The sequence below is a fragment of the Oryza glaberrima genome, chromosome 2, assembly GCF_000147395.1.
Source record: "Oryza glaberrima chromosome 2, OglaRS2, whole genome shotgun sequence".
NCBI lineage: Eukaryota > Viridiplantae > Streptophyta > Magnoliopsida > Poales > Poaceae > Oryza > Oryza glaberrima.
The window spans coordinates 22,482,266-22,508,925 of NC_068327.1; the positions used below are offsets into that span (position 1 = coordinate 22,482,266).

The window sequence follows — 26,660 nt, forward strand, 5'->3', positions numbered from 1 at the left end:
TAAGTCAAAAAGCAAATGATGGTACTGCAGAACTGACCGGTGTGTTGGGCTCTTTGGTTGCATGTATTATTTTGCCAAACATTTTGAGCTAAGATACGGCACGCCACAACTTTTGTGGCTAAGGAACTGTTAGCTATGCAAACTTTGGCTATGAATAGTACACAAGCGAGGACCCTAAGTTGAATGTTATGGCACATGAAAAGTGTAAACAAACCAAACGTTGGGTTAAGTTGATTAAACCTGCGTGCTAATGTTATGGCAAACTAAGGCTATAAATCAAACAACAACTAGTCTTCAAAATGGCATATAGATGATGTATGGTTATTTATCGTAGAGGCGATGCTACACTAATGGATCTTCCGCTTCGGTTTGATGTGATCCAAACATAACTGGCATAATGAATGGTCGCTAATTTTAGAGATTCTTCTTTCTAGTTTTAGAAATAAAATGACTATATGCAACTTATAAGCCACTAGACAACACAATGGTTTTATAGATTCTCGCATCCATATTCGAAAATGCAAGTGTTATCTCTGCCTTCAGGCTTGTGTTATACTAATTGATTTTCTTGTTTTGAATTAAAATTACGATTTTGTGACTTGCAATCCTTGTGACAATTGGCTGACTTCTTTAAAGTCGGCTGGAATAAATTTCTTCATCTAAAATAAAAAAAAGAGAATGCACCATGCATTTTGGAACTACTAAGAGAAAGTATAATATGAGCTTGTAAGCCAACTAAATACCGAGGTGGAGCAGAGAAAGAGGAGAGAAGACAAATTAACCATGTACTACCTCCGTTTCACAATATAAGTCATTCTAGCATTTTCCACATTCATATTGATGTTAATGAATCTAGACATATATATCTATCTAGATTCATTAATATTAATATGAATGTGGAAAATGCTAAAATGACTTACGTTGTGAAATGGAGGAAGTATTAATTCTAAAGAGCTAACTATTATATGGGTGGGCTGAGAGAAGACTATAAAGAATCTTACATACAACAAATCGGCTGTATTATTAACTTTGCTCTAATAACCTGTTAAGTTGGGATGATGCTGATTTGGAATTTTACAACACCTTTCTTTGATTGCTGAGGCTGCCAATAAGAAGGCGACGCGAGCCAAAAAAAAAAAAACGAAAACAAAAAGGCGCAAAAAAGAAGGAAAATATTTTAGCCCACACCCCCTTGCGTGGCCCCCACACCCGGCCACACCCCCTGCAAGGCTGCAACTGCAAAGCTCCCCACGCCACGGTTCCACCACCTCCACCTCCACCACTCCATCCATCACCACGTCTCGCCCCTCGTCCATTCCTTTTTCCCTCCCTCCCTCGCCTGCCTCCACCTCCACCTCCACGGGCGTCGCATCACAACGCAGGCGCACCCCCAGCAACCTCCTCCTCCACCACCGCAGATCGCGCTGCGAATCCGCCCGCGGGCGGCGGCGGCGGCGAGGACGCGAGCCCCAGAGGAGTACGGAGGAGCCTTCGATCTAACAGGTGCGCGCCGCGTAAGCCTTCGCCTGGCCTGGCCAAGCTCTTCCGCGCGATTCGCGTTTCGCTGGGGAACGCGACGCCGCGGCCCGCCCGCGTGGGTAGGTTCGGTTTCACCGGGCGGGGCGCTCGGATCTGCATTTGGCATGGGGAGGGATGGTTGGATTGGATTGGATTGGATCGTGCGTGGGAATGGGATCGCAGCGATCTGCGCGCGCGGGGGTGTGTGGCACGGGAGCGTATTTAGTTGGTTGTTTTGTTTGGTGGTTATTTTAGATGCTTGGTTGAAATCTGGCTGAAAGGCACCACGAATTCCCTTTACTTCTGGTGTTTATCGAGGATGCACAGCGGTTTCGACGAGATGATCTTATATGAGGCTGATCGTACTGGAGATGTGTTCATAGCATCCGCTCTGCTTAGGATTAACCAGTTTAGAATACACGGTCTTATGGATTCTGTGATTTCTGCGGAGTTAGTGCCTCACAGCAACGCCATTGCTTATATCAGATATCTTAGTGGAGAACTGTGCCAGCAATCGGGTTTACCTGTGGGTGACTAGTCACACCCATTTTGGTTCACTTGGATACTTGGATTACCCTTAAATAATTAATTAGTTACAGAGAATATGGGTTCTCCTCTTTTTAACAAAGAATTTACGTTTTGTTTGCTGGTCCTAGCTTAATACTATGTTATCCAATTCAGACAGGCCGAAAGTAAAATTTCAGCTCATTGCATGACATGGCTTATTACTTCTTATTTTCTTACCTTTGTCAAATGTGGTTATCCTTAACTGCTGGGTGTGCCATGTGCAGTTGCTATGTTAAATCTTCAGATTAGTAAAAATCCTAAACGGTAATTGTATTAGGGCCTAGGTGATGGAGCTTGATAACCTTGTTTGAGCAGCTAGTATTCCTTTTAATCTTGTAGTACACAGATATAGTGCTATACTTTTACAATTACAGTTTTACTTACTGCATATTGGAGCTTCACTCTTTCTTTTTATCTACACAGAAATATTTGTAAGAGCGCACTGACAAAAATTAAACAGTGGATTTTCATTTATATTCGTAGGGGCACGCGGAAAAAAAAATAATGTGGAGGTTCAATCCCTTCGGGGGGAAAGTACAAAATGGATTGGAAGGTCGCACCATTGATGTTGGCAACATTAAGATTACAGTACGCAATGCTATTGCACAAGGAGGTTTCTCTTGTGTATATCTGGCATCCGACGCAATGCATCCATCAAAGCAGTACGCAATGAAGCACATCATCTGCAACGACTCAGAATTGCTTGATCTTGTAATGAAGGAGATCCAGGTGATGAACCTCCTCAAAGGGCATCCTAATGTGGTTACACTAGTTGCCCATGATGTTTTTGATATGGGCCGCACAAAGGAGGCACTACTTGTTATGGAGTTCTGTGAGAAGTCCTTGGTTAGCGCAATGGAGAGCAGAGGTACTGGTTATTATGAGGAGAAGAAGGCACTTTTGATTCTCAGAGATGTATGCAATGCAGTTTTTGCTATGCATGGTCAGTCACCACCAATTGCACATAGGTATGTTGAAAAAAAAATTTAAAGTATCAAAGATAGTTATATCTCATCGTTGCTAGAACGTTTTATGTGCTTTTATCAAGTATTTGAAAGTACGTTCCTGCAGTAGTTATGCTGTTCTGTTTTACTGTTTGATTAGATTACTTGAATTCACTAAGCAATTGCTGGTATATTAGCAAACTGTGTATGTACTAAATTTATGTTCTGTTGTGAAGTGCGGAACTCCTGCACCTTGTAGCTTGTCTATTTTCTCAAGGCTGGGCATATGCAAACAAATAATCAGTTAGGGTTATTCCAGATTAGGTGTAAATGAGGGACCTGGTTTTATAGCAATCGCTTTATTGTTTATCACCTACATGCATCTTACATTCTGCCTCTTTTCTGATTCTTTAGGGATCTGAAAGCTGAAAATGTTCTTCTTGGATTAGACGGTGCATGGAAATTATGCGATTTTGGAAGCACATCAACAAACCATAAATGCTTTGATAGGCCAGAAGAGATGGGGATTGAGGAAGATATCATCCGGAAGCATACAACCCCAGCATATAGGGCCCCTGAGGTAAAGAAACAATTGCCCGTGGAGTAATTTAAAGTTTTTAAAACCTGTGTAACCCCCAGTGACCCCATGGATGCATTTTCCAGATGTGGGATCTTTACAGAAGAGAAGTTATTAGTGAGAAAGTCGATATCTGGGTAAGTGTAATTATATTCACAGCAAGTACTATTATATGCTATATCCACTTTAATTATTATGCTGGCATATCTACTTAGCATTTAGATACATCTTGGTGAATCACACTGTTCTTAATTTTTGAAATCTATATATTCATCCTGCAATGCATTATATTCAAACCAAGGTGAATTTGTTTATAAAATTTTTTTGAATTGACATTTGGCAGGCCTTGGGGTGCCTTCTATATAGAATATGCTACTTCAAGTCTGCATTTGATGGAGAGTCCAAGTTGCAGATACTTAATGGCAATTATCGTATTCCAGAGCAACCCAAGTATAGTGCCGCTGTCACAAAGTTGATCAAAGATATGCTGGAAGCCTCTCCAAATGACAGACCTGATGTCACGCAGGCAAGAGCTTTGATTGATTGGCCATTCATCTCCATGATACTAGGTTAGTCATAGACTGTTGCATGTAGCCTTAGGAACCACATAAGCATATTTTTCTAAATCTGATGTTAGGCTTTGTACATTTGACAGGTCTGGTTTCGTGTAAATGAACTACTACCTCTCGAGTTACAGAAAAATCTACCCGATGGAGCTTCGTCAGGCATTTCCATGAGTTTGCAAGATGAAGGTATGCTGAAAGACATGCTATTGGCACTAGAATGCACTTCATTATTCATGTGGGGTTGCTTCAAATGTATGTGGGCCATCTTCAAATAAACATATTTTTTGGTATTTCTTATGCACTCGTATATCTTTTTCTCATCAGGGAGCTTTTGGCATCCTCTATGATTTGTTTGGATGTTATGATTATGGGCATTGCTTCACTGCATTTGTCATTGACCTATTTTCTTGTCCTATAGGCTAAGCAACCTTTCTGTCATGACCTACCTTCTTGTCCTCTAGGATATACAGCCTTTGTGCCATGCCATCATGATGTGCACTGCATGCTAGAATAAACATTTACTGTTCTAGTCTGATTGTTAGTTCTAAATATTTTCTAAAAGATAATGTGATTGGTGGCTGAGGTAGGCTTACTGCATTATTTTGCTATTGTCAATTCAGACAGAAGCCACCAAATCATGTAAGATTGCAATAATTTGTTTGCATAATTGGAGCCTTGTCTTGTTTTTTTCTTGTATAGGTGCTTATAAAAGAACACATGTGATGCCTAGAAGGAACCCGCCTCCTCCTCCAAGAGAACAATCCAATAGTTCGTTATCTCATGGAAGCTCAAAGGCAGGAGATGCACCTCTAGGTGCATTTTGGGCAACACAGCATGCACAGGGTTCTCAAGTTGCAGATAATAGGAACTCTTTGTTTGATGAGGAACCAATAAAACCATCACCTTCATCAAAGCATAACCAAAGCAGAGGGGATATCAGCATCAGTGCCCCTGGAGATAGACATGGTCGTTCTGGCCAGGCTGTCCGGGGTACACCAAGTAACTCTGTATCAAACAATGGGCTTGCAAGTGGTGCTAACACAAATCTGTTCATGGAGTCACAAAGTTCTTTGAAAACTAAAGAATCACAACCAAAATCAGAGAAGGATCCCTTCAACAGCTTTGTCGCTGATTTTGAAGCAAACAATCTCCATTCTGGGACCAATGTTGCTAGTAAGGAATCTGAGCTTGAAGCAGAAGTGTCCAATCTGAAGGAGCAGTTGAAGAAAACATCATCAGAGAAGGCCGAGATGACAGCCAAGTTTGAAAAGTTGTCTGCAATATGCCGCTCCCAGCGCCAGGAGATTCAAGAGCTCAAGCGCACTCTTGCCGAGACTACACCTCCATCAAGCAAAGTCAGCTCAAGATTACCAGACTCCGGGCCACAGGTTCGTGCTCCGTTTGTATATCTGGTACAACGTATTTAACCTATTTCTTAATTCTGTTAGAATCTTACCTGAGACTTGCATTCATATGTAGCGTAAGGAGAAGATTGAAGGAACGGTGTGGGAGCTTGAGCAAGGAATGCTCGCAAACTCATTACCTAGCTCTGAAGCCAAAACATGGCAGGCATTCCCTGACCCCAAATCTCAACCTGCTCAGGTCAGACCAAAGGTTGATCATTCTACCAATGGAGCGCAAAACCTGGCAAGGAACGCAAACTCAAGACAATCACCAGATGGTTGGGGTTTCGGGCCAGATAGTTTCAGGACATCACCAGGGAGTACTGCCGCTCAGATCAACAGGCCCACTGCTCAGGGGAGTTCCTCCCAGAGATTCAGCTCAGGAGCAGCGAAGAAAGTGGAGCAACCATCAGGGTGGGCCGGATTCTAACTTCTCGTGGCCATTCGGCAATTGTCCATTCTCATTCCGAACTACAAGCTGCCCTATGCTGCAATTGCGAGTTGAAGATTGATGAGTGTGGCTATGGTTCTTGCCCTGGCGTAGGGTGCCATGATTGGTTATTTTCAACATTGTTCATAGTTGGTCAAGCCGACCTAGACATTGGTGTTCTGCGGCCGTTTTGCCAATACCTTGTCAATAAACACATCTTCAAATCTAATTACAACTTCTGTATGTACTTTACGTGTGAAGCATGAACACGTGATGGCAATGAGCCCTGGCACAACGCACAACAGCCATGCCATTTACATGCTACCTCGGTACTCCATATTCAATCCTTATCCGCAGGGTAATGCCGTGCTAATCTCACCGTCTTTGTAAGATGTATACAAATGGATTGCTCAATGTTTTGCCTGTTGTAATCACAACGCATATTGAACCGCAAGCTAACAGGCAGCGTGACGGAGCTACTGGGTGACTGCTACCTCGGAGGCAGGCTAGAGATTTCTACTTCAATTAATCAACTTACGCGCCCATCGATAATAATTTATGTGTTCTTAGTGATAAAAGTAAAGGCTGAAAAATAAACTTTGATAAAAAAACCCTCAAAATTAGCTTCAAATTTAATGTGAAATATTTAAATTTTGGCTTATAAGTATAAATATAAACGAAAAGATGAGGGTATTTGTAGTATTTAGCCCGGGAGAGCGCACAATTTTTAGTACGATCAGTTTTCCGCCCATCATTACGCCTACTCAAGTGCTTACCTTGTGCAACTCCAGTACCATGAGAAACCACACCAATTAACTTAATCAGAGTTATGAGAAGAATGCATCAAATGATCAAATGGAACATGATTGTCAGTCACACAAGACTTTCACTGGTCAGGGAAGCAAAAGACTGTTTGGCTGTTTGCATAAGCTTCTCGGTGAAGTTGACGATGGTGAGGTGAGGCCGTGAGGCTAACGAGAAGCTTCGCTGTTCCAACACCAGGGGGATTCAGCGGATTCGTGGACACCCAGAGGCGGGCTCCGTGCCGGCCTGCCCAGCTGCAGATCTCGGATGTTTCCCTGAGACAAAAACAGAGAAGGAAGAGGCCCATGTAAGATGGGCTTTCAAGTCAGCTCAAGCACCCACTTCTCACTACCGATCTCCTCTACAAGCACTATTCCCTCGATTAGTACCATACCGCTTGCCGAACGACGCCAACACCAGCTTAAATACGCGCTTCCCACCATCTCCACCAGCCGGGCTCGGTCGCGCGTGCCTGTTACTCCAGCTTTCGGAGGGCTAAAGAGTTGGTTGTTGGGGTTTGTGGGCTCGAGCCCATGGCAAATCGCCGGGGTCGAGGTCCGCCGAAAAGAAACTCTCCCTAAATCGGGACGCGCGCCGGCGTGCCCTGGAAGGGGAAGTTGCCAGGCCGCCGCCGTCAGATAGTTGCATGGGAAGAAAAGGCGTGGGGGCGCTCGCGCTCGTGTTGGACCGAGGTCACCTGCTGTGTGCGCAGGCCGGTCGTTGAAAAGAGGCCCATAAGAGAGAAAATGGGTGCTCGCTGATGGGGTCGGGGACCAAGAGAGAAGGGCCGACCCGGTTGAGTTGAGGAGGGGGGCCCCCCGCGAGAGAATTTTACCAGCAGCTGGTTGCGCCCAAGAGTTGGGTCGGTGCGCGTCGAGCCGGTATAGAGGGAGATTAGGCTTCGGAGTAGGGGACTTGGCGTATTTGGTCCAGGCTGGTCGGCCTGTATAGGCTGGCGGGTTAATTTGGGTTTGGGGCTCTCTACCTCAAGTCCAGAGCCCGATAGTTGTGCAGCTTTGGATTTCCACGGAGCCGGGTTCCCCCCCGGGACTCATGGCAAAGGACAGTCTCTGTCCGATGCACGAGATGAGCCTACGCTTTTCGCCACCCTGCTGCAAAGCCTTCTTCGTGGTACATGGGTTCGCCCACTTAAACCCCCACTACCAACTCTTTTTGTTATTTCTTTCTCTAAACCACACCTCATCGCAACTCTTTTGTTATTTTTGTTTCTCTATAGGTGCCAGCTGGACAAATCTAATCCAACGACAGTTGAATTGGGTGCTGTTGCACTGGAGTATGGCCCAAGATGCCAACTCTTTTTTCTTCATTTGTTCTTCTGAACCTCTATATATTGTTTTTGATACCAGCTACTTCCTCTGTTTCTATATAGTCTTTCCGTTTTTGGCAATGCTAAAATGATTTAGATTATAAAACGAAGGAATTAGTTCCTAATTAAACATACCTACATCCACAAGTTTCGTGATGATTATGAATTGTGCTAACAGGCATGCGGTTCGCAGTGCTTCAGTTAAGCACTATATGCCTCACCATGCATTTCAAACGACATTCGGAGGAACAGAGCAAGCATGCATGTTGCTAAGCATTCGTGTGTGTACTAAGCCGCATGCAGCTTGCAGTGCTTCATCACTTCGATGCATGCGCGTATCACAGTTTGTCGTTCGTATGTGACGACACAGCATATACTCCGGAGTAGTATATTAGACCAATAATGCATCAAATGTAAAATTCCGGATCCCTGTCAACTTAGAAATTGTCAGGCGTTAAGAGCTAAGACAGCATATGCAAAATTTGAAAATTCAAATAATCCATTCGATTAAAAAGATGAAAGCAAATTGATCTCCACTGTAGTAGCAGCCACACCGTACCACACCACGACACATCAATCACAATGTGTGGGGGCAGTGGGAGACATCTCAGTTCGGAATAGAAGACGACTCGATCGCAAGTACTCTCTCCGTTCAAAAAAAAAAAAAAGATAAACACTGGTTTCCGTGTCCAACGTTTTACCGTCCGTCTTATTTAAAAATATTATGAAAAAAATTAAAAAGATAAGTCACGTATAAAGTATTAATCATGTTTTATCATCTAACAACAATGAAAATACTAATTATAAAAAAAAATTCGGACAGTCAAACGTTGGCACGGAAATTCAGGGTTTGTCTTTTTTTTTTTGGACGGAGGGAGTAGGCAAGCTGCTGATTATCATCGATCCGCCCACCGTCATCTCGGAGTGCGCCACTGCCAGAGTTTAGTCCCCACATCGGTTTCCGGCGCGGAATGCGCGCCCGATAAAGCCGCGGCCATCCCCCGGTAGCGCAGGCTTGTCCAACGACGGTTGAATTGGAGGGCAGGAGAGTTGGCGAGTGACAGTGTTTAGGCATGGTGCGCGCCCACCGTGATGGTACACACCGTGATGTCTGTTCAGGTCGTCGGCGATTAAGTTCGTTTGCGCTCTTGTCCTCGACGTATACCACGGTCTCCGGTCGAGCCTATGGTCGGCTAGGTCTTTTCATATAGAGGAGGTCCCATTGTAACCTACCCTCCTCGCCAACTCTCTTTTTTTTCTTACTTCTAGTTACTAAGCAAAATTTTCCATGATCAACCGTTTAACTGGATTCTGTTTGCTCAGATGAGTTACTTCGCTCACTACTACTCATCAATTGAGTAAGTCAGAGGCTCAAATGGACAAAAACAGAGCCAAATTATGATTAACTTTAAGTATTGTTCATGTATTATTAATCAACAAATTAACTTTTGTAATGCAAGTATATTTTAATATTTTAATTGATGCAGTGCATCAAACAAAAGTAAACACCCGCTCCCGTTTGAACATTTACTGTAAGTAAACCTCTCAATTGTAGTACTCCCGTATGTGACTGCATGATGGTACACACCGTGGTAAAGGTGATTATTACTGCATCATGCGGCTAATCGCGCGAGGGCTTCGCCGGCGTGCTCCCCGGTGGACTGCCTGAGCCGCCGGTAGTCGTCGTAGCCGAAATCCCTGAACCGGCGCGGCCGCTCGGCGCTCACGAACGCCTCCGGCGCGCGCACCACGTCGTCCTTGGGCGCCAGCAGGAAGAGCGCGATGGAGACGCGCTGCACCCCCGCCACGCACCGCACGCGGTGCCTCACGTTGTGCAGCTCCCCGTTGCTCCACGCCTGCACCCGCGCGCCAAACTCACAACACGTACGCGAAACCAGACAAAGATCATATACTCCCTCCGTCACAGAATATATCAACCTAGGATGAGATGAGACCCATCCTAAAACAATGTATTTAGATATTAGTTATGTCCAGATACGTTGCTATATTCTGGGACGGAGGTAGTTCTATACAAGTAGAGTTCGGCACAGCGGCATCGGAATTTGTCATACATACCGTGGCGACGTCGCCGAGGTTGACGAGGAACGTGCCGGGGAGGGGGTCGACGGGCGCGAACTCGCCGGTGTCCGGGTCGGCGACCTCGAGGCCGCCAACGCGGTCGTCCTCCTGGAGCACGGTGAGGAAGCCGGAGTCCGTGTGGACCTGCACGCCGGTCTTCCCCACGGTGTCCGGCGTGTAGTTGTACCTGTTGATACGGAATTGGCACGGCCAGTCGCCGAACGAGCAGTCCAGGCCGAGGCTCGTGGCCAGCTTCGCCGCGACGTCCACGACCAGCTCGTGCGCCTTCTCGGCGTAGCTCCTGATGGCCTCCCTGCAACAGATCGAACGATCGATCAGAGTGATGGACCAGCGAGCGCGCACTACACTACACTGTCTGCGACGGAAATTACCTACCTGGCGTGCGGCGGCGCGTCGAGGCAGGAACAGAAGGCGTCGACGTCGGCGGGGGACGCGGCGTCGTAGAGGCCGAACGCCTCGTACAGCGGGTTGGCGGCGCTCGGCGCCATGTAGCCGCTGCCGTGGATGACGTCGGCGTTGCGGCGCTTGGCGTCGCCGGGGAGGTCGAACAGGGCGCGCACGGCGGCCCTCATGCCGGCCTGGAGCTCCCGCGGCACGCCGTGGCCCGACACGCGGAAGCAGCCCAGGCGCCGCGCCGCGTCGCGCAGCCGCGCGGCCTCGCCGGGCGCCTCGCCGGCGAGCCGCAGGTCGATCACCGGGATCTTCGCCGCCATCCGGCCCTGCGCGTGCGTGGTGCCGTCGCCGGTTTGTTCACGTCGTCTGATGGAGAGTGATGGGTGTCCACGGCATCGACTTGATGATGTGCTCTGTCGCGGGCGAATGAGCCGAATTAGGCTGTGTTTAGTTTTGGATTTTGGTTAAAATTGGAGATAATGTGACTGAAAAGTTGTGTGTATATGATAGGTTGATGTGATGGAAAAGAACTGAAGTTTAGATCCAAACTTTATATCTAAACACAACTTTATATCTAAACACAGCCGTATTGGCGCCGCGTACTGACCAGTTAGCACTCGCTGTCTGGGCACTGAATCCGTGTGCTCCAAATGCAGACGAGCACGACAAGTCAGCGAGCAAAGGCTGCTTCTGTCTCCCATGTCTGTTACGACATGATAACGTGTTCCACACTTTCGGTTCTCCACTTTCGCAGAAGACGATAATAGACATCACTATGGGATTTGAGATTTGAAGCCGGACGACATGCCAGGCTACCAGCTCTTTCATGTCTTTCTAAACGGACAAAACGAATGATCTTCAATGTTCAACAGAAACAGATGCATGTTCAAACGGAGCCTACTTCAATGATGTAAGAGGGGTCAGAGAATAGACAACAGTCATCCTATTCACCATAAAGCAACGAAATTGACATGAGAAATTTCTAAACATGCTATACACGTATACAGATTGTTAGTTACATTCATAAAACTTGTGATGCGTAACAGGCTGCGCAATGGGTTATATTGGTATTGAAATCTCATGGTTGTTCTAGGCACTGGAACGTCCATGGACGGTGTGATCAGCTTTTCCATCTGTAGTTAGACTGAAGTGTCTGCTTCTGTCCTCTGTACCTTATGGCTATTCCATCTTGGATTTCTTGGTGAAAATATTAGCAGCTGATAAGCAGGTAATTCCTAGCAACACCACGGCTATGACAAGAACTACAGAACAAAAAAAAAAACAAGAAATATATCAACACAAACTAGATCTCACAAAAATAATTCGTAAATAGACCGTGAAACTGGATGATTTCAAGAGCAATTGTTATGTACTTCATCCGTTTCATATTATAAGACTTTCTAACATTGCCCACATTTATATATATGTTAATGAATCTAGACATATATGTGTGCCTAGATTCATTATCTATATAAATGTGGGCAATGCTAGAAAGTCTTATAACCTGAAACGGAGGGAGTATGAAGAAAAGAGATGTCTGAAAAGTTTGAGATAGATATAGACAGCATACCAGCAATTGTACCAAACAACAACAGAGCAAGACGGTGCCGCACTAGCCATGGAAGCTCTGTTTCGAGAGCGCAATGCCGTTGGTACGAATGCCCTTGTTTTGTAATGGCATGTGCTTTTGATGGATCCAGTTCAGATATAGGAAACTCCACACCACCAACAGAGTTTCCCTCTACATCTCTTAGTTCGAGTTTAATCTGGGGAGGCACTGCATTCCAATCTATTTCGATTGCTCCAAAGTTTGGTTGACCTGATAAATGCAACAGCAAAACACCAATTGATAAAGTAATACACGTGAGATCAAATACAGAAGAAATAAATTAGATGGACACATTATTATGCTCATGGGTAAATCTGCCCTCTTGATACTTATTCAGTTATTTGTTTCGAAGAAAGGAAAGCTTACCATATGTGCATGATTTGTAACGACAGTTAGGGCTAAAGACTCGCAAGGTAGTTGGTGTCAACAAAGCCACAAGTCTCATAAGTGGTTGAAATACTGATGGCACGGAATTCTCAACAGATTGGGTAAGACCACTTGAGGTAATATCATACAATGGATATTGAGCTCCACAGTCATAACGAGAAATTTCTCCAAAATGAACATCACCGCTGATAAATAACACTCCATTTCTCTGCACAAAGTCAACATATGTTCCATAGAAATAACAAATGCATAAGATAAGTATCCATTTTAGATGATACTCCCTCTGTCCCAAATTACAAGGCCTATTTTTTTACACGGTCTTCAATGACATACTTCGACCATTAATTTATGCCATGTTATTTTCCTAACGAATATGAAATAATATGAAATTAGCATCACATGAAAGTACTTTAAAATATAAATCTAGTGATATAACATGCATAATACTTAGCATATATATGGTTAGTATGATTGTTAGTCAAAATTTACCGATTTTGATTTTCCTTGAAAAGAGGCCGTCCTATAATCTGGGACGGAGGGAGTATTGTCTATTGATAGATCGCAAAAAGAAAAAAATTTAACACAGCTATATAGAAGAGAAAAGGTAACTAAACTTCACAGTGTATTACAAGAAAAGGGCACCTGCTTGCCAGGAGAATTTTTTTTTTCTTTTCGCATTCTACATAGGCCATATATTGTGAATTGTTGATAAAAAAATGTTTCTAAAAATAATGCAGGAAGTACGCCAGCTACTACTAAATCAATGAATTTTACTTTAGCACAGGTAAAGGAGAACTGAGTTTTCAGTAAAGATTAGAATCAAGGAATAGCTTGTCTGCATAGGAAAGTAAAGTAAGCAACCTTACTGCTATCGATCAGTCTGAACAGTCGTTCTCTTTCCCTTGGAAAGCGTGCCCATGACTCCACATAGAACAAAGGTCCAGTGGTGGCAGATAGATTTGATATTACCTGCAGTGCATAGGAAGAAAATTGTATTATTTTGAAACAATTCTATCACATGCAAGATGAAGAATCAAAGGCAAAACATAAATACAAAGAGGTGAAAAATAGTATTGTTACAACTATTCAATCGAAAGCAACTATAGATTGAAGATTTTATCAAAAATTATCTATGTAACAAATGATACATAACTTTAGCTGGGAATTGGGATACTATCATCTGCCACGAAATTGTCCAAGATGGACAGCTGGCTATGTTTGCAAACCCCAGACAAGATAACAAGTTTTATCATATTGCCAGTTTTCTTTATGTATGATGTTAGTTTATGGCATTCACTATGATTACTCATTGTTCTCTGGCAGATCCATTTTTTAGCCAGTATTCTAGATCCGCTCTTTCAATTAGGACAAGGCAGACAATATCTTACTTGTATTGAAGATCCAATGATGGTGATCTCTGATCGAGGACCATGCAGTTCCCTCTCCAGCCATTGCCACTGAGGATCTCCCAGTACAGCTCCATCACTTGATAGAGGGTCTCTGTGATATCTGGTGTCCAACAGAATTACCTATAGTAATGTATGGCTATCTTTTAATACATGTAAAGTAACAATGGAGCAGTGCCTGCAACCAGTTCTGCAAATGGGTGAAACTTCTCAACTCATGTACTAGTTATATATTTGTTGTGGTGCGTCACTATATGGATTTGAACTGAATAGTTTCACCCAACATTAAATCTGTATGTATAGGAAAACAAATATCAACTAGACACAATATACATCTGTATTCAGTATTCACATAGTACCAAGTTGCTGTAAACCTTGATATCACATACTACCACATTTTAAAAGATGCTATGAATTCCATTTAAGGAGCTGAAACAACAAACCAAAGACTACTGATTAACAAGAAGTTGCAGCACAGGGCACTTTGTAATCCAGAACAAGAATGGCAAGTGCAGAATTCACAGTGTGATCTAAGAGATTGATATGTAACATGGTTGCAAATCATAAGGTTAACAGGGGAACATGCCACATATGGAAAGGAGAACTGATACATTCATGCATGGGGATGCTTGCTTGAACAAGGGGTTTCCAAGAAAAACAAAATTGGCAGAAAAAATTGGACACGATATAACTTTACCTTTACTCGTTTTCCTTCAGGGCCAAACATGTAGGAGGCATAAACACCAGCTTGCTGCCTCCTAAATAAACAAGAAAGAGAGCGCTATGAGATTTCTGATGGTTTACAACTATGTATTCAGACCGTAGAACCTACACAGGTATGTTCATATATGTTGTGGAAAAAAAAACAAAAAAGAAAGAAAGAAATTTAACACAATAAGAAGAATAAAGGCAATTTTAGAATACAATAATATAAATAAATGACATCATAACAAATGAACATTAGGAAAATAAAAATCAGTTCAAATATTCCCAAGTACATACCGTGAACTATCTTCAGCTTCATCCAGAAAATCTAATAGAAGCCTTTGAGAGGTCACCTTCCCACCAAACTCTTTTCCTGCATCATTCAGTCCATAATCGTGATCATCCCATGTTCCAATAACCTGCAAAATTTAGTGAATGATATGATATTGACATAGTGTTTCCAACCACTAAATTTTTAAAAGAGGAGCTGTTAAAATTGGAAATGATAACAATGTCGCAAAATCTCAGTTTGGATGATACAGAAACTGTCCCAAACATGATAAAAGTAACAAAATGAACAAGCACTCTTGTTTGCCATTCATCCTCAGTTGGATCTTATGATCCTTTCTAGCATGGAAGTGATTCATTAATTCTCCTGCGCCTGTATGATCAAGGACGTGGACTCATGGGAGAAATGAGCACCTATACTTGTTTGTAAAACACCGGTGACAAGATCCCACATGTCATCACGAGCACCAGACACAAAGCTCGAGGTTTCAACGCGTAATTACCAATGCAGCAAAAAAAAAACAAAAAACAAAGAAAGAGCGGCAGCGAGTCTTGCACAAGCTCTCACCTGAGCCCTCTCCCTGAGCTTGGCGTACCCGGGCTTGGCCTTGGCCATCTCGTAGCGCCTCCGCAGCTCGGCCTCCGTCGACGGGTAGAACCGCGGCACGTTCCTCCACGGCCCCACCGTCCTCTCCCTCCCGAACACCCGGAACGGCCTCTTGTTGTCGCCGTACACGTTGTCCCCGAGCCAGATGAACACCTGCGGGTCGAACCCCACGACGGCCTCCCACACGGGCTGCACGCACACACACACAGAGAGACACAAATCCCATCAGATCATTGATCCGAGATCAGGGTGGCGAAGGGGGGGCGCATTTCGTCGAGCACCTGGGGCGCGCTCTGGTTGGCGCAGGAGCCGAAGGCGATCCTGGACACGGCGGCGCCGGGATCGGCGCGGAGGGAGAGGGAGCGGGAGAGGAGGAAGAGGAGGAGGAGGGGGAGGAGGAGCAACGCCCGCGTGGAGGTCGCCATTGGCGGAGGCGGAGGCGGGCGGGCGGGCGAGCGAGGTCGGGGCGGAGGAGGAGGAGGACGGGAGAAATGGTTGGAGCTGGGGAGGAGACGGGTACGGGTGGGGGGATATTCCAGTTTCCAAAGGCGTCGCGTCGGATCCTGGCCGGTGTTGGTTAGTGTACGTGTGGCGCGGTGAAGGGGCAAGCGGGTGGCACACGGGAGGAAGAACCGAAGAAGCTCTTGGAGAGGTACTACAAGAATGGCCGGTTTTTTTCTTCTTTCTTTCTTTGTTTTTCTTTTAATGCGTGTTGGAACTGTGTAGAAATTCACATGTGTCTTTTCTACCTAACGGATGAATATAGGGCCTGTTTAGTTCCCCGAAAATTTTTCAAAAAAACATCGATTGGATACATATATGAAGCATTAAATAAAAAGAAAAATTAATTGCACAATTTGCATGTAAATTGCGAGACGAATCTTTTGAGCCTAATTAGGCCATGATTAGCCATAAGTGCTACAGTAACCCACATGTGCTAATGACGGATTAATTAGGCTTAAAAGATTCGTCTCGCGGTTTCCAGGCGAGTTATGAAATTAGTGTTTTCATTCGTGTCCGAAAACCCCTTCAGACATCCGGTCAAACGTCCGATGTGACACTAAAAAATTTTCATTTCACCAACTAAACATGCCCATAGATTATATATACACCTTATGTTTTTTCAATGCGTTATTTTTTAAATAAGTTCATTTTTGCTCCCCAATATGTAGTAAATTAAGTTTTTTTTAATCATTATGTATCAGTTTGTAAAAGTAAAAAATGTATTGGCAATAGATAAAGCGAGTAATAACTATATTTTGGGATTTGAGAAAGTGACTGTATCCTGATTTTTTTGTTTTATATTGATATGTGTAGGAGGAGTGAAAAATAAACTTATTTTGAGACGAGTGTGTATGCATGTTTCGTGAACTCCTATTTAAAAAGAAAAAAACTTTCCAGGTCTTGAAAAACCTTTTTAGAACATATTCTTTTTAAGTTAGTAATAGTTGATTTCGTTCATTTGCACATTCGAATAATTTCACAAATCATTCATTTATTGTTTCATTTTATTCAACACAAAAGAACACATAAGCAATATTTATTTCCCGTATGCTATTTTACCTTAAAAATATACTAAGAGGTTTTAGAGGGAAAAAAAGGGCAAAATTTTGGTACGAGGGATTAAAATTGTTGCATAAATAAATAGGTAGTCTTTGAAATTTAGGAGGTTTTATAACATTATGGCTCTATCGTTTTTGTGATTGGAATCAAGCAACTTCGTAAAGATGTCGCTAAGAAAGCTGCAAAAGGCATCACGCTGTTATGAAGCTCAAGGTTTCTCTATCCAAAGCTAGAAAAACAGTGTACTGCTAGTACTCAAACCTCTGGAGCCCCATCAATTGACGTAATAAGTCAAACAAAAGTCAGAATTTGAATTTTTAAAATTGAATTTAAGATATTTCTAACGTAATTTCCTTTTAGCATTTGCTTACGAGGAAATATATAAAGTTTTATCTATAATTTATTTTTTTCATAATAAACCGTTTTGACTTATTAGGTAATATGGGAACCAAAAAGGCTCTTAGGCTCTCTTTGTTTAGGCTTAGACTTATTGGCTTAGACTTAAGTCAGCTTATTGGCTTATATGATTTATAAGCCAGTAAATTTAATGTCCTAAGTTTAGTGGTGGAGTCATACATCTATCTTATATAAGCCAAAAAAGCTTCTCCAACCTAGCTTTTGGCTTAATAGTGTAAGAGTGGCTTATGGCTTAAAAAAGCCAAACAAAAAAGCTGCTTGTTTGTTTAAACTTAGACTTTTTGACTTATAAGTTGGCTTATAATCCTAAACAAAGAGGCCCTTATACTTATCGCCAGTTTCTTAGAACGGTGAAATAAACCAAAGTCAACTCAGGGACAGAATTCCTGGATCAAATATCAGTAAGCTAGACTGCTGGAGTGAGCTCAACAAGAGACAAAATTATCTGCAGAATTTATGCTACGGATGTAAACAGTCTAGTAGTTTCTTCAGCGCAGGAAAGCTGTACTGCAACGTTGCTTACGGCTACAGTATTGTAGTAGCTTCTATGCAAAGCAAACGAAACAACCAGAGCAGTGACTAGTCTGCTCATCTCTCTGTATGATCTAGGGACAGCAGAGCCAATTTCCGGCATCTGATTCCAACAACATTTTCTCTATGATCTACCAGCCCTTCCAGGCTCAAAAAGATAATATAAATAGCACAGGGTAATCCATACCCTGAGAGCAAGTGTCTACTGTTTATAGATAAGGTAAGGCGTTAAAAATGCAAGCCTGCAACTAAATACAGCCAAGAGCTTTGTTGCATACAACTCAGAAACTCGAGGCATTTTCAACACAAGTACCTAAGTTACATCTTGTCTGGATTTTAACCACACAATAAAGGTAAGCACATGCATCAGTTTATGTTTCCCCAGATAGCTTTCCCTGATAACCTGATGTCACCTTTGTTGCTCGTCATCCTTGCAAAGGTGTTGGAGTATTTCGCTTCCGGCATTAGTCTCCGAGCAAAAGGATTCTAGTGGGCAAGGAGATGCATCCCATTTCGAAGGCTTAGAAACAAGGTTCTCCACTATCACGCATGTCATGTATGTATCACATATGTAAGTTAGTACACGAATAGGTCACACAGGCTCTCAAACAGGTGGGAGAGACTGGCATCTATACACATCAAGGAATGTTGGCCATGGAGCGCCTAATTTCCTTGGAATGGTAGCAGCGCAAAGGCAAGAGCATCCATCATAAACCCAACCTAAACTCTGCCAGACATCATGAGAAAGTTGCCTTCGATCCTGCGAGATTTTGCAACACTGAAATGAGATCTGTAAACTGGATAATTCAAGGGAGTTGCCACTAAAATCCTTAAGAGTATTAATCATGCCACTTTTTGTGAAAAAAAAAGAATAGAACGCAAAAAATACAGAAACAATTGTGAGCTTCTGACTGACGTAATTTCTGAAACCTAGTGGGGTTTTTTTTTTTTACACTAGAAGGTTTTTGTAACACAATGAACTTGGCAACACATTTCAATCTTGTTGTTTCAGTGAAAAAATAGAAGAGTGGTTTGTTTATTCAAGAAATTACAACAGTGATGATCTGATACAACCTTGTCTACAATGTTTAGAACTTAGAACAATACATTTGCAGATGATAATGACTCGAACTACTTGGAGTTGCAATGAAACAAGAAAACTTCACTCTTTTTCTTCAGATATAGATGAGACATATACAAGCATGTAAACTAGAGAATATGAGTGTTGGCCGACAATCTCTTACCTTCAGTTTTTATAGCATGGAGATCTGCTAGATGGCGCATTGTTGGCCTCCCATGAGGGCAATTCCAAGGGGACCTCAATCCTGTCAAATTCTTAAGTATCTGAAGTGCAAAAGAAAAATGCTCCATCGAGTTAGATTCTTAAGTATCTGGAGTGCAAATGCAAGAGGGCTTCATTGAGTTAGGTTCTTAAATATAAAGGAATAATTGTTTCTAGGGAGTAGTGAGCACTGATCACAACTAAATCATGACATTAAATTTCTGAATAGACAGAAACCATACAAGGTTTGCACTTCTTTTATAGGAGCTCATTTGGAGGTTACTTCATCGAAAGCTAATTTACTCCAAAAATTATCCTTAAAAAACAATTTGATCTGTGGTTACCTTCTTCATCTCAGTTTTTGTCAATGGATCACCTATCATGGTAGACATTCGGCAAGCCCTCGAAGCCAACATAGCACGAACCCTTGAAGGACAAATAGAATCAGTTCTGTCGAGCTTGTAACTGCTGATTATTGAACAGTCACCTTGACTGTCAGCAAGCATGGAGATTAACTCCTTCACATCTAAATCAAGGGAAATTAGAATTAAACCACTTTTCAACGCACATAAAAATGTACATTTCAGACATGAGAATAAGTGATACCTTGAGCACCAAATGTAATATTCTTGCTGAAGGGAACGGCTTTTATAAAATAGCGGTTGCAAGGTGAAGCATGCAGATCTTCTGCTAAAACAAAACCGTTCTTTCTGACAGATTAAAAAAAATAGCAAGTAAAGCTTTGCTCACTCTTAATTATAAACTACTCACTCCATTCATAATATAAGGCACAACCACCTTTTTTTCGATGTTTCATAATATTAGGCATGCATATGCATGCATGCATGCAATTAACTAGCACATCCCTCTCCTCTATTTCTTTTTTAAAAAAAAAATCACACACCCTTAAAATCTCTAATCCCATTGGATGCATGCATTGTATTTATTGGAGTGATCCCATTGGGTTTATGCGTTAGTGGTAGTTGTGCCTTATATTTTGGGATGGAGGGAGTATTGTTGAGTGAGAAAAAAACAAATCGTGCATGATTCCAGGTGTTATGCACTAAGTGGGAAACAATTGACTGACCGACATGTTAATTACTTCCTCTGGTCATAATATTTGATGCTAAGGACAAGATTTGGTTAAACTTTTTATATTCCAACCGTCAATTTTATATGACTAGAATAAGTTCATAAAATCTAATAAGTTTATGGTATTATGATAGTAGTACTTTTTGAGGCAAATCTGCGTACACCATTTCTTTTGTTTTTAAACTAAGCATTTGAGAAATTATCAATGTCATAATTTCAAAAGTTTGAAAAATCTTGTCCTAAATGTCAGTCAAATATTTGTGACCGGAGGTAGTAGACAGAACTGAGTTGTAATACGCAATAAATGTAATACCTGATAGTGCTCATGTTCATAGAAACGATAACTTCTTCCTCTGGTGATAGGTCAAGTCTCAGTGGTCTGTATTTGAATACAATCAGATATACAGTACCAGAGATACATAACAAAAGGTAATAATAAACCTGATTTCAACATTCTGAATACAAACCACAAAACACCCTACCATTCAATAGGTACTGAATGAGTTCAATGTACCAAAATAACAGATGGAAATGATAAGTTTTGCTTACTCACTGAAGGAGAGGCTGTATGTTTAAAGTTGTTGACTGTGAAAGGTTCTCAAAGTTGTACTTCTCATCAGCAGCATGCTAGTAAGAAGAAAAAAACATTAATCACCAGACATGACTACATAAGGTATCTTGAAGGTGCAACCCAGATATCCAGGGGTTTATACAATACTATGACATCAATTAATAGAATATGTATAGACTATAGAGAGATACCTGATCAACAATAAATAGGTCCTGGTCCAGCTTTCCAATGATAAAACCAAGATTAAACTGCCCAACAACCTGAAGGTGTACTAGTTATTTAGTGTTCATAAACTTCTTTAGCAAAGTACTGCAAATAGAAATATAGAATTCATACAGCACTTTTTTTAATATTTCATCCTATTTAGAACAATGAAATCACACCACTCAAGTAAAAAACAAATGTTCACAATAATAAAATGCTTTCAGATAAAATTAACAAAAGACAACATATGTCTTGCGAGGAACTTGCAAGAATCACACGACCTATCGTACTTGATAGGGCCATGAACAGAAGCAAGCTATCAAAGCACCAAAATTATACAACAAATAACAGTTATATAGCTGGCTGGTCCCACTAAAGAAACAAAATGTATTGGTACAACTTAATTTCATGATTGACAAAAGTCATTGGGGTTCCTCCGAAGCACTGAGCTACTGAGTATATAACTATAAAAGAGTTCTTTTTGAAATAGCACTTAAACGACAAAAAGGAAAACACTCGGGCAGGGAAAATAAGCAACATTATCACTTGGATAACAAGTGTTCTTTCATTGACAGTATATTAGCAGTATAATCTCACAAGGAACCTTAGAAAACTGATAATATTCAAATTTGAAGTTAAGTCAAGCACCTCCATTTCTCCAAAGTCATCTTTACTGAAAAGCTTATCTAACTCGCTGGTGGCTGCAGCTAAAGAATTCGATTTTCCCTCCTCGTTATCTGGTACATAGTTATCCAGTGTCGCAGCTTTATAACACCTAGGTAGGAAAAATAAACTAGTAATTCATAAAGCCCAGCGCCTGGTGAAAACATAACTTTTCTATAAAAATAGTTTCAAGTGCTACCTTGTTGATTTCTCAGGAAAACTTCCTTTTTTTGCATGTGATATCATAAAACTATGCCTTCTTCTTCTTCTAAGATCAGCAAGTGTAAATTGCATAACTGGATAAGATGATTGTCCAGAATGTGCTGCAGTGTCATGACCATCATAATGAGCATCAGGCAAGGAAATATTTGTCAGTTTATTTTGGGGTTCCACTTCTGAACATCGACTGGGAGCACCAAACTTGGAATGGCATGGATCATGCTGGTTATCCTGCGAGGATTGCAGCATTTCATTGTATAGTAAATCTCATCAACATATGTTTAAACTAGGTTCTCTTTTCTTTGAACTGGACACATGCCCAATCACAATTTAGCCAATCAGAAAAAAAGCTATTCTACAAACATTGGAGTACTTGTTTAGTGATCCAAATTAAGCAGAAGTTAAAATAGCTAAGAGTAGATTGAAGATGACTTGTGACAACAGATGAGAAATTCACCATGAACTTCTTTAAAAGATAAGATCACAAAGCATACACACTTAACAAGAATGCCCAGAACAACCAGTCAAGGCAAATAAAGCAATAAAAGTAATAAAAATAAAAGATAATGGAGAAAATTGAAGAATTCACTCCAAAAAATTCTACCTTACCACTTCAGATTCTGTAGCGTGAACATCACATGGACGCAACTGAGGCACTTCATCACGATGAGAAACAATATTAGGTGGTTCAGAATGCTGTGGTGAATCTTCTGGCATCTCAGGTACAAAAGATTGCAGGGAATGGTGCCGCAAAGGATTTGTTCCTTGAGGTGCATTAAACTCTGGAATATTAGATACTCTTGAGGTTAGTGCAGTTGGTGAATTCGCTCCTAAATCTGTTCTCCTCACTTGCTCCAAGCATGTTCCCCTCCTCAGCACTGGAGCTTCAGAAATAAGATTGCAACTGTCTTCGTGTTTCCTTTTATTTTGTGATAGAAATTTCATAATAGAAGGTTGAACAGCACTTGAAGGAGAAGACTTTGCAGCAAGCCCTGTTCTAACATGATTTGCTTGTGCTGGATAACTTTTTACTCGTGTAGGCGTCTTTTCTCGTTGTTCATACCGGTAGGCTGAAAGCAAAGTAGATCTATCAAGCTGAGCAGGTGGGCCTCTTGACAAGGGGCTCACATCTTTGGGTGTAGATCCAGTGGCTACCCTTGTTGTCACTGAAGAAGGCACTTTCTGATTCTCTGGTGTAACCTCATCATCACTATCTGTTTCATCCATGTCATCGTCATTTTCAGGAGCTGAAACATTCTCCTTTTCTGTTAAACACATGTCTTCATCAGACCCATCGATGGCTGGGTCCATTTCCTTCCCAGGATCTTCAACGCTGTTGATGGAGAAACTGCATTGTTGAGGGCAGTACAGATTCTCAATACCTTCCCGTAAAGATAGCAAAATGGCATGCTCAGATGAGAAGAAAATTTTTCTCTTATCAGGCGCAACATTCACATCATAAGATGTGGTTGGAATACAGAAATTCAATACAGCCACAGGGTATTGCTTGGCATTTGAGCTTCTGTACAGCTCATTGACAAGTTTGGAAACCTTTGGCATATCCACAGGTCTGCCATTAACATAGAAGAACTGTTTATCCCCTGAATTGCGACCGCTACCAGGTCCAGGTTTGGAAAGAAAGCCATCAACTTGGCAGCCTTCTGAGATTGTCACATTGAAGGGCTGCAGGCACTTGAAAGTGTTCAGACCAAATACGGTAATGATATTATCTTTCAGTGAACTGCTCCCTTGAGTCCTAAGCACCGCCGATTTAGAATTCTTGCCAACAGTATTTGTGCAAACTAATCTGACCCCTTTGGCAATCAACGCATAGGCCTAATTAGGGAAAGAAAAAAAATAAATCACAGTTCTTAGCAGAACCAGAACGAAACATGTGTAGAGTAAAACAGCAGAGTGGTATAAACATGTGTATCAGGAGATGAACTAGATTCTAATAACATACATGAGCTTTACGCAAATTGAAATGCCCGCAAAACGAACATGGACTAATAAGATGGGCAGCTCACATTCAGCAAGGAGATCACTTTCCCGTACTCCTTCCGAATGTTCCTGCTGAACTCCTTGCTCCGGACCGGCAGCGTGGAGAACAGCTTCTCGACGGTCACGGCGGTCCCGACCGGCCGCGCCATCTTCCTCTCGCCGGTCACCACGCCCGAGTGCGCGAACTCCAGGCGCGTCCCGACGGGCTCGTCCTTGGTCCTCGTCTCGACCGTCAGCTTCCCCAGCGCGCAGAGCGAGCTGAGCGCCTCCCCGCGGAACCCGAAGGTGGCGACGGAGGCGAGGTCGCCGAAGTCCGAGATCTTGGAGGTGTGGTGCTTCAGAGCGAGCGCCTGAGAAGCGCACATGGCGGTCAGCAACTAAATCGCGAGAGCGAAGCAGCAAATGGGAGAGGAGAAGAGGGGGGATTCGTGCCTGGAAATTGGTGGGGGAGATGCCGGTGCCGTTGTCGGCGACGGTGAAGGAGTCCTCGCCGTAGGAGCGGAGGGTGACCTCGACGGTGGTGGCGCCGGCGTCGAGGCTGTTCTCGACGAGCTCCTTGACGGCGGAGGAGAGGTCGAAGATGACCTGGCCGGAGCAGATCCGGTGCACCGCCGACTTGCCGATCGGCCGTATCGCCGGCGACGAGCCGCCGGCCATCCTCCCCCCTCCACCTCGACCCGCCTAAAACCCTACACAGCGCGGGGTTTTTCCCTTTCTCCTCCTCTTCCGCGGGGGGCACCGATGATGATGGTGGTGGTGGTGGTGGCCATCCGCAGCCGGAGCCGGAGGCAAACCGTCCCGAGGGCCGAGGCCCATTAGCCTCTCAGTTGGGCCTCGATGCGGCGGGTGTGAGTGAGCCGGCCCAGCCAGCCGCTCGTCGAACGGCCGACAAATTCGCTACGCCAACCAAACCGGAACGGGAATAAGCTCATTTGAGATCCCTTGGAGCTGTTCACTTTGATGTCATTTCAAATCATACTATTTTTTTTAAGTTGCATATGTTTAGTTTCTTACCAAACTTTGATAAATATATCAGAAATTTGGCAACTGCATAGTAATAACTAAAAATTAGCAACTGCACAGCAATGTGTGTGAGTAGCATGTATGTTGGCAACAAAATGAACGCATCCAAAATAGCCATCTTGCCAAAATTTGACAATATTGCTAACCTTACCAAAGTCTTGGCATTGTTAAAATTTAATATGGTTTATTTTGGCACCAAAGTGAATAGCCCTTAAATCCAATTTTCATTCTTAAACAGGAAAACCAGATACTCTCTCCGCAAAACTATGTCACATCGTAGGTTCGGTTTTTAGAACGAAGGGAGTACAACGGATTTTCTAACTTACAAAACAAGTGCAAATAGCAAATGAGATTCTTCCATAATATTATCATCTTATTTGAGTGATGTGATACCTATGTATAATTTGACTAAAGTTTTCCTTTAACATGACGTGGCGAATCCAACTATGCCGCCGTGGCCTCACCACCTGCCGAGCCACTTCCGCGGGGGGGTCACGACTCACGAGTCGCCGCCGGGTCAGGTGGAGCTGCGTGGAGGGGGAGGCCGAGGTTTGACCGCGCGGCCGCCGTCCAAGGCAGAAACGTGCCGTTTTCGCGTTGGATTCGGTGGCCTCTGCGCTGTCACACCCACCCCCTTCCGGTTTGTACGAATTGCGTTGGCGAGGGCTGCTAAAGTTTTGCAAAGCCGGACAAAATTGAAGGGCGTGAACGTTGATTCTTTTTCTTATTTTTTTTCTGATGAGGAGGAAAAGAACGACGTTGCAATTTTACTCATGCATTGTCGTTTATGAGCAAATATTTTTATAGTTGTACCTTTTTTTTTCAGAGACTGCAAAGTTGTTTTGTTGTTCGGGACGTTAATACGGAGTATATACTATATCTACCGATGTTTGGACTTTCTTTGAGAAGATATATACTAAAGCTCTTAGTTAAACGGATGACTATATCTTGTACTTTGGTCCTCATACACCTTATATTATCTTTGTAATAACTAGTTTCATACACATTATATTGCTTGCCATTTTGGGAAAATTTGTCTAATGATATCTAAAAAGCGTGGCAATTTACTGCAGGGCATCGTGAGTACTAAAATACAATATCCACTTAGGCCCCGTTCGAATCCACCGTAAGGAGAGGATAAAGTTTCGGATATTTGTGGCACGCTTTTCAAACTACTAAACGGTGTGTTTCGTACGAAAACTTTCTATATGAAAGTTATTCTAAAATATCAGATTAATTCATTTTTCAAGTTTGTAATAATTAAAACTCAATTAGTCGCACATTATTATCACATCGTTTTGCGTGAAACACTTAATCTTTATCTTCAAGAGATTAAAACACCACCTTAGCAATGACAAAACCCAAGAAAATTATACCTTCACCTTTCTTGTTCATTCTTCTAATATTCCTCTTGCGAAGGGGTACCAGTCGCGATGGAGTTGATTTGAGCCATTGGGCACCGC

General features: G+C 42.6%; 4 protein-coding genes across 7 annotated transcripts; 1 reads left to right on the plus strand and 3 right to left on the minus strand.

The window, feature by feature from the left end:
* The first annotated feature begins 1,261 nt into the window (after positions 1 to 1,261).
* LOC127763389 (uncharacterized) lies at positions 1,262 to 6,424 on the plus strand. Of its 2 annotated transcripts, none has more exons than XM_052288075.1 (8): positions 1,262 to 1,503; positions 2,546 to 3,053; positions 3,444 to 3,609; positions 3,693 to 3,743; positions 3,950 to 4,132; positions 4,262 to 4,358; positions 4,872 to 5,560; positions 5,652 to 6,424. In XM_052288075.1, exons 2-8 carry the CDS (start codon positions 2,590 to 2,592, stop codon positions 6,003 to 6,005), a joined length of 2,004 nt encoding a protein of 667 aa, XP_052144035.1. In that variant the 5' UTR covers positions 1,262 to 1,503; positions 2,546 to 2,589; the 3' UTR covers positions 6,006 to 6,424. The 2 variants fall into 2 exon arrangements, with proteins under 2 accessions (XP_052144035.1, XP_052144034.1); XM_052288074.1 differs by having other exon boundaries at positions 2,569 to 3,053.
* A 2,711-nt stretch (positions 6,425 to 9,135) lies between these two features.
* On the minus strand, positions 9,136 to 11,197 carry LOC127762014 (2-oxoglutarate-dependent dioxygenase DAO-like). Of its 2 annotated transcripts, none has more exons than XM_052286352.1 (3): positions 10,612 to 11,197; positions 10,213 to 10,528; positions 9,136 to 10,010 (listed from the first exon to the last, which is right to left on the minus strand). In XM_052286352.1, exons 1-3 carry the CDS (start codon positions 10,947 to 10,949, stop codon positions 9,750 to 9,752), a joined length of 915 nt encoding a protein of 304 aa, XP_052142312.1. In that variant the 5' UTR covers positions 10,950 to 11,197; the 3' UTR covers positions 9,136 to 9,749. The 2 variants fall into 2 exon arrangements, with proteins under 2 accessions (XP_052142312.1, XP_052142313.1); XM_052286353.1 differs by having other exon boundaries at positions 9,140 to 9,992; positions 10,612 to 11,192.
* A 274-nt stretch (positions 11,198 to 11,471) lies between these two features.
* Positions 11,472 to 16,248, minus strand: LOC127762012 (uncharacterized). The gene is made up of 9 exons (XM_052286351.1): positions 15,913 to 16,248; positions 15,593 to 15,820; positions 15,034 to 15,155; positions 14,729 to 14,789; positions 14,014 to 14,154; positions 13,487 to 13,594; positions 12,605 to 12,833; positions 12,200 to 12,448; positions 11,472 to 11,891 (listed from the first exon to the last, which is right to left on the minus strand). The coding sequence occupies exons 1-9, from the start codon at positions 16,054 to 16,056 to the stop codon at positions 11,809 to 11,811; spliced, it is 1,365 nt and encodes a 454-aa protein (XP_052142311.1). The 5' UTR covers positions 16,057 to 16,248; the 3' UTR covers positions 11,472 to 11,808.
* Positions 16,249 to 17,762: 1,514 nt separating this feature from the next.
* Positions 17,763 to 24,910, minus strand: LOC127762011 (DNA mismatch repair protein PMS1). 2 transcript variants are annotated; one of them, XM_052286349.1, is made up of 12 exons: positions 24,607 to 24,910; positions 24,201 to 24,524; positions 22,783 to 24,009; positions 22,154 to 22,404; positions 21,940 to 22,066; positions 21,279 to 21,347; positions 21,070 to 21,143; positions 20,830 to 20,895; positions 20,031 to 20,134; positions 19,769 to 19,950; positions 19,387 to 19,486; positions 17,763 to 18,902 (listed from the first exon to the last, which is right to left on the minus strand). In XM_052286349.1, the coding sequence occupies exons 1-12, from the start codon at positions 24,829 to 24,831 to the stop codon at positions 18,880 to 18,882; spliced, it is 2,772 nt and encodes a 923-aa protein (XP_052142309.1). In that variant the 5' UTR covers positions 24,832 to 24,910; the 3' UTR covers positions 17,763 to 18,879. The 2 variants fall into 2 exon arrangements, with proteins under 2 accessions (XP_052142309.1, XP_052142310.1); XM_052286350.1 differs by lacking the exons at positions 17,763 to 18,902; positions 19,387 to 19,486; positions 19,769 to 19,950; positions 20,031 to 20,134 and having other exon boundaries at positions 21,066 to 21,143.
* Positions 24,911 to 26,660: the final 1,750 nt, after the last annotated feature.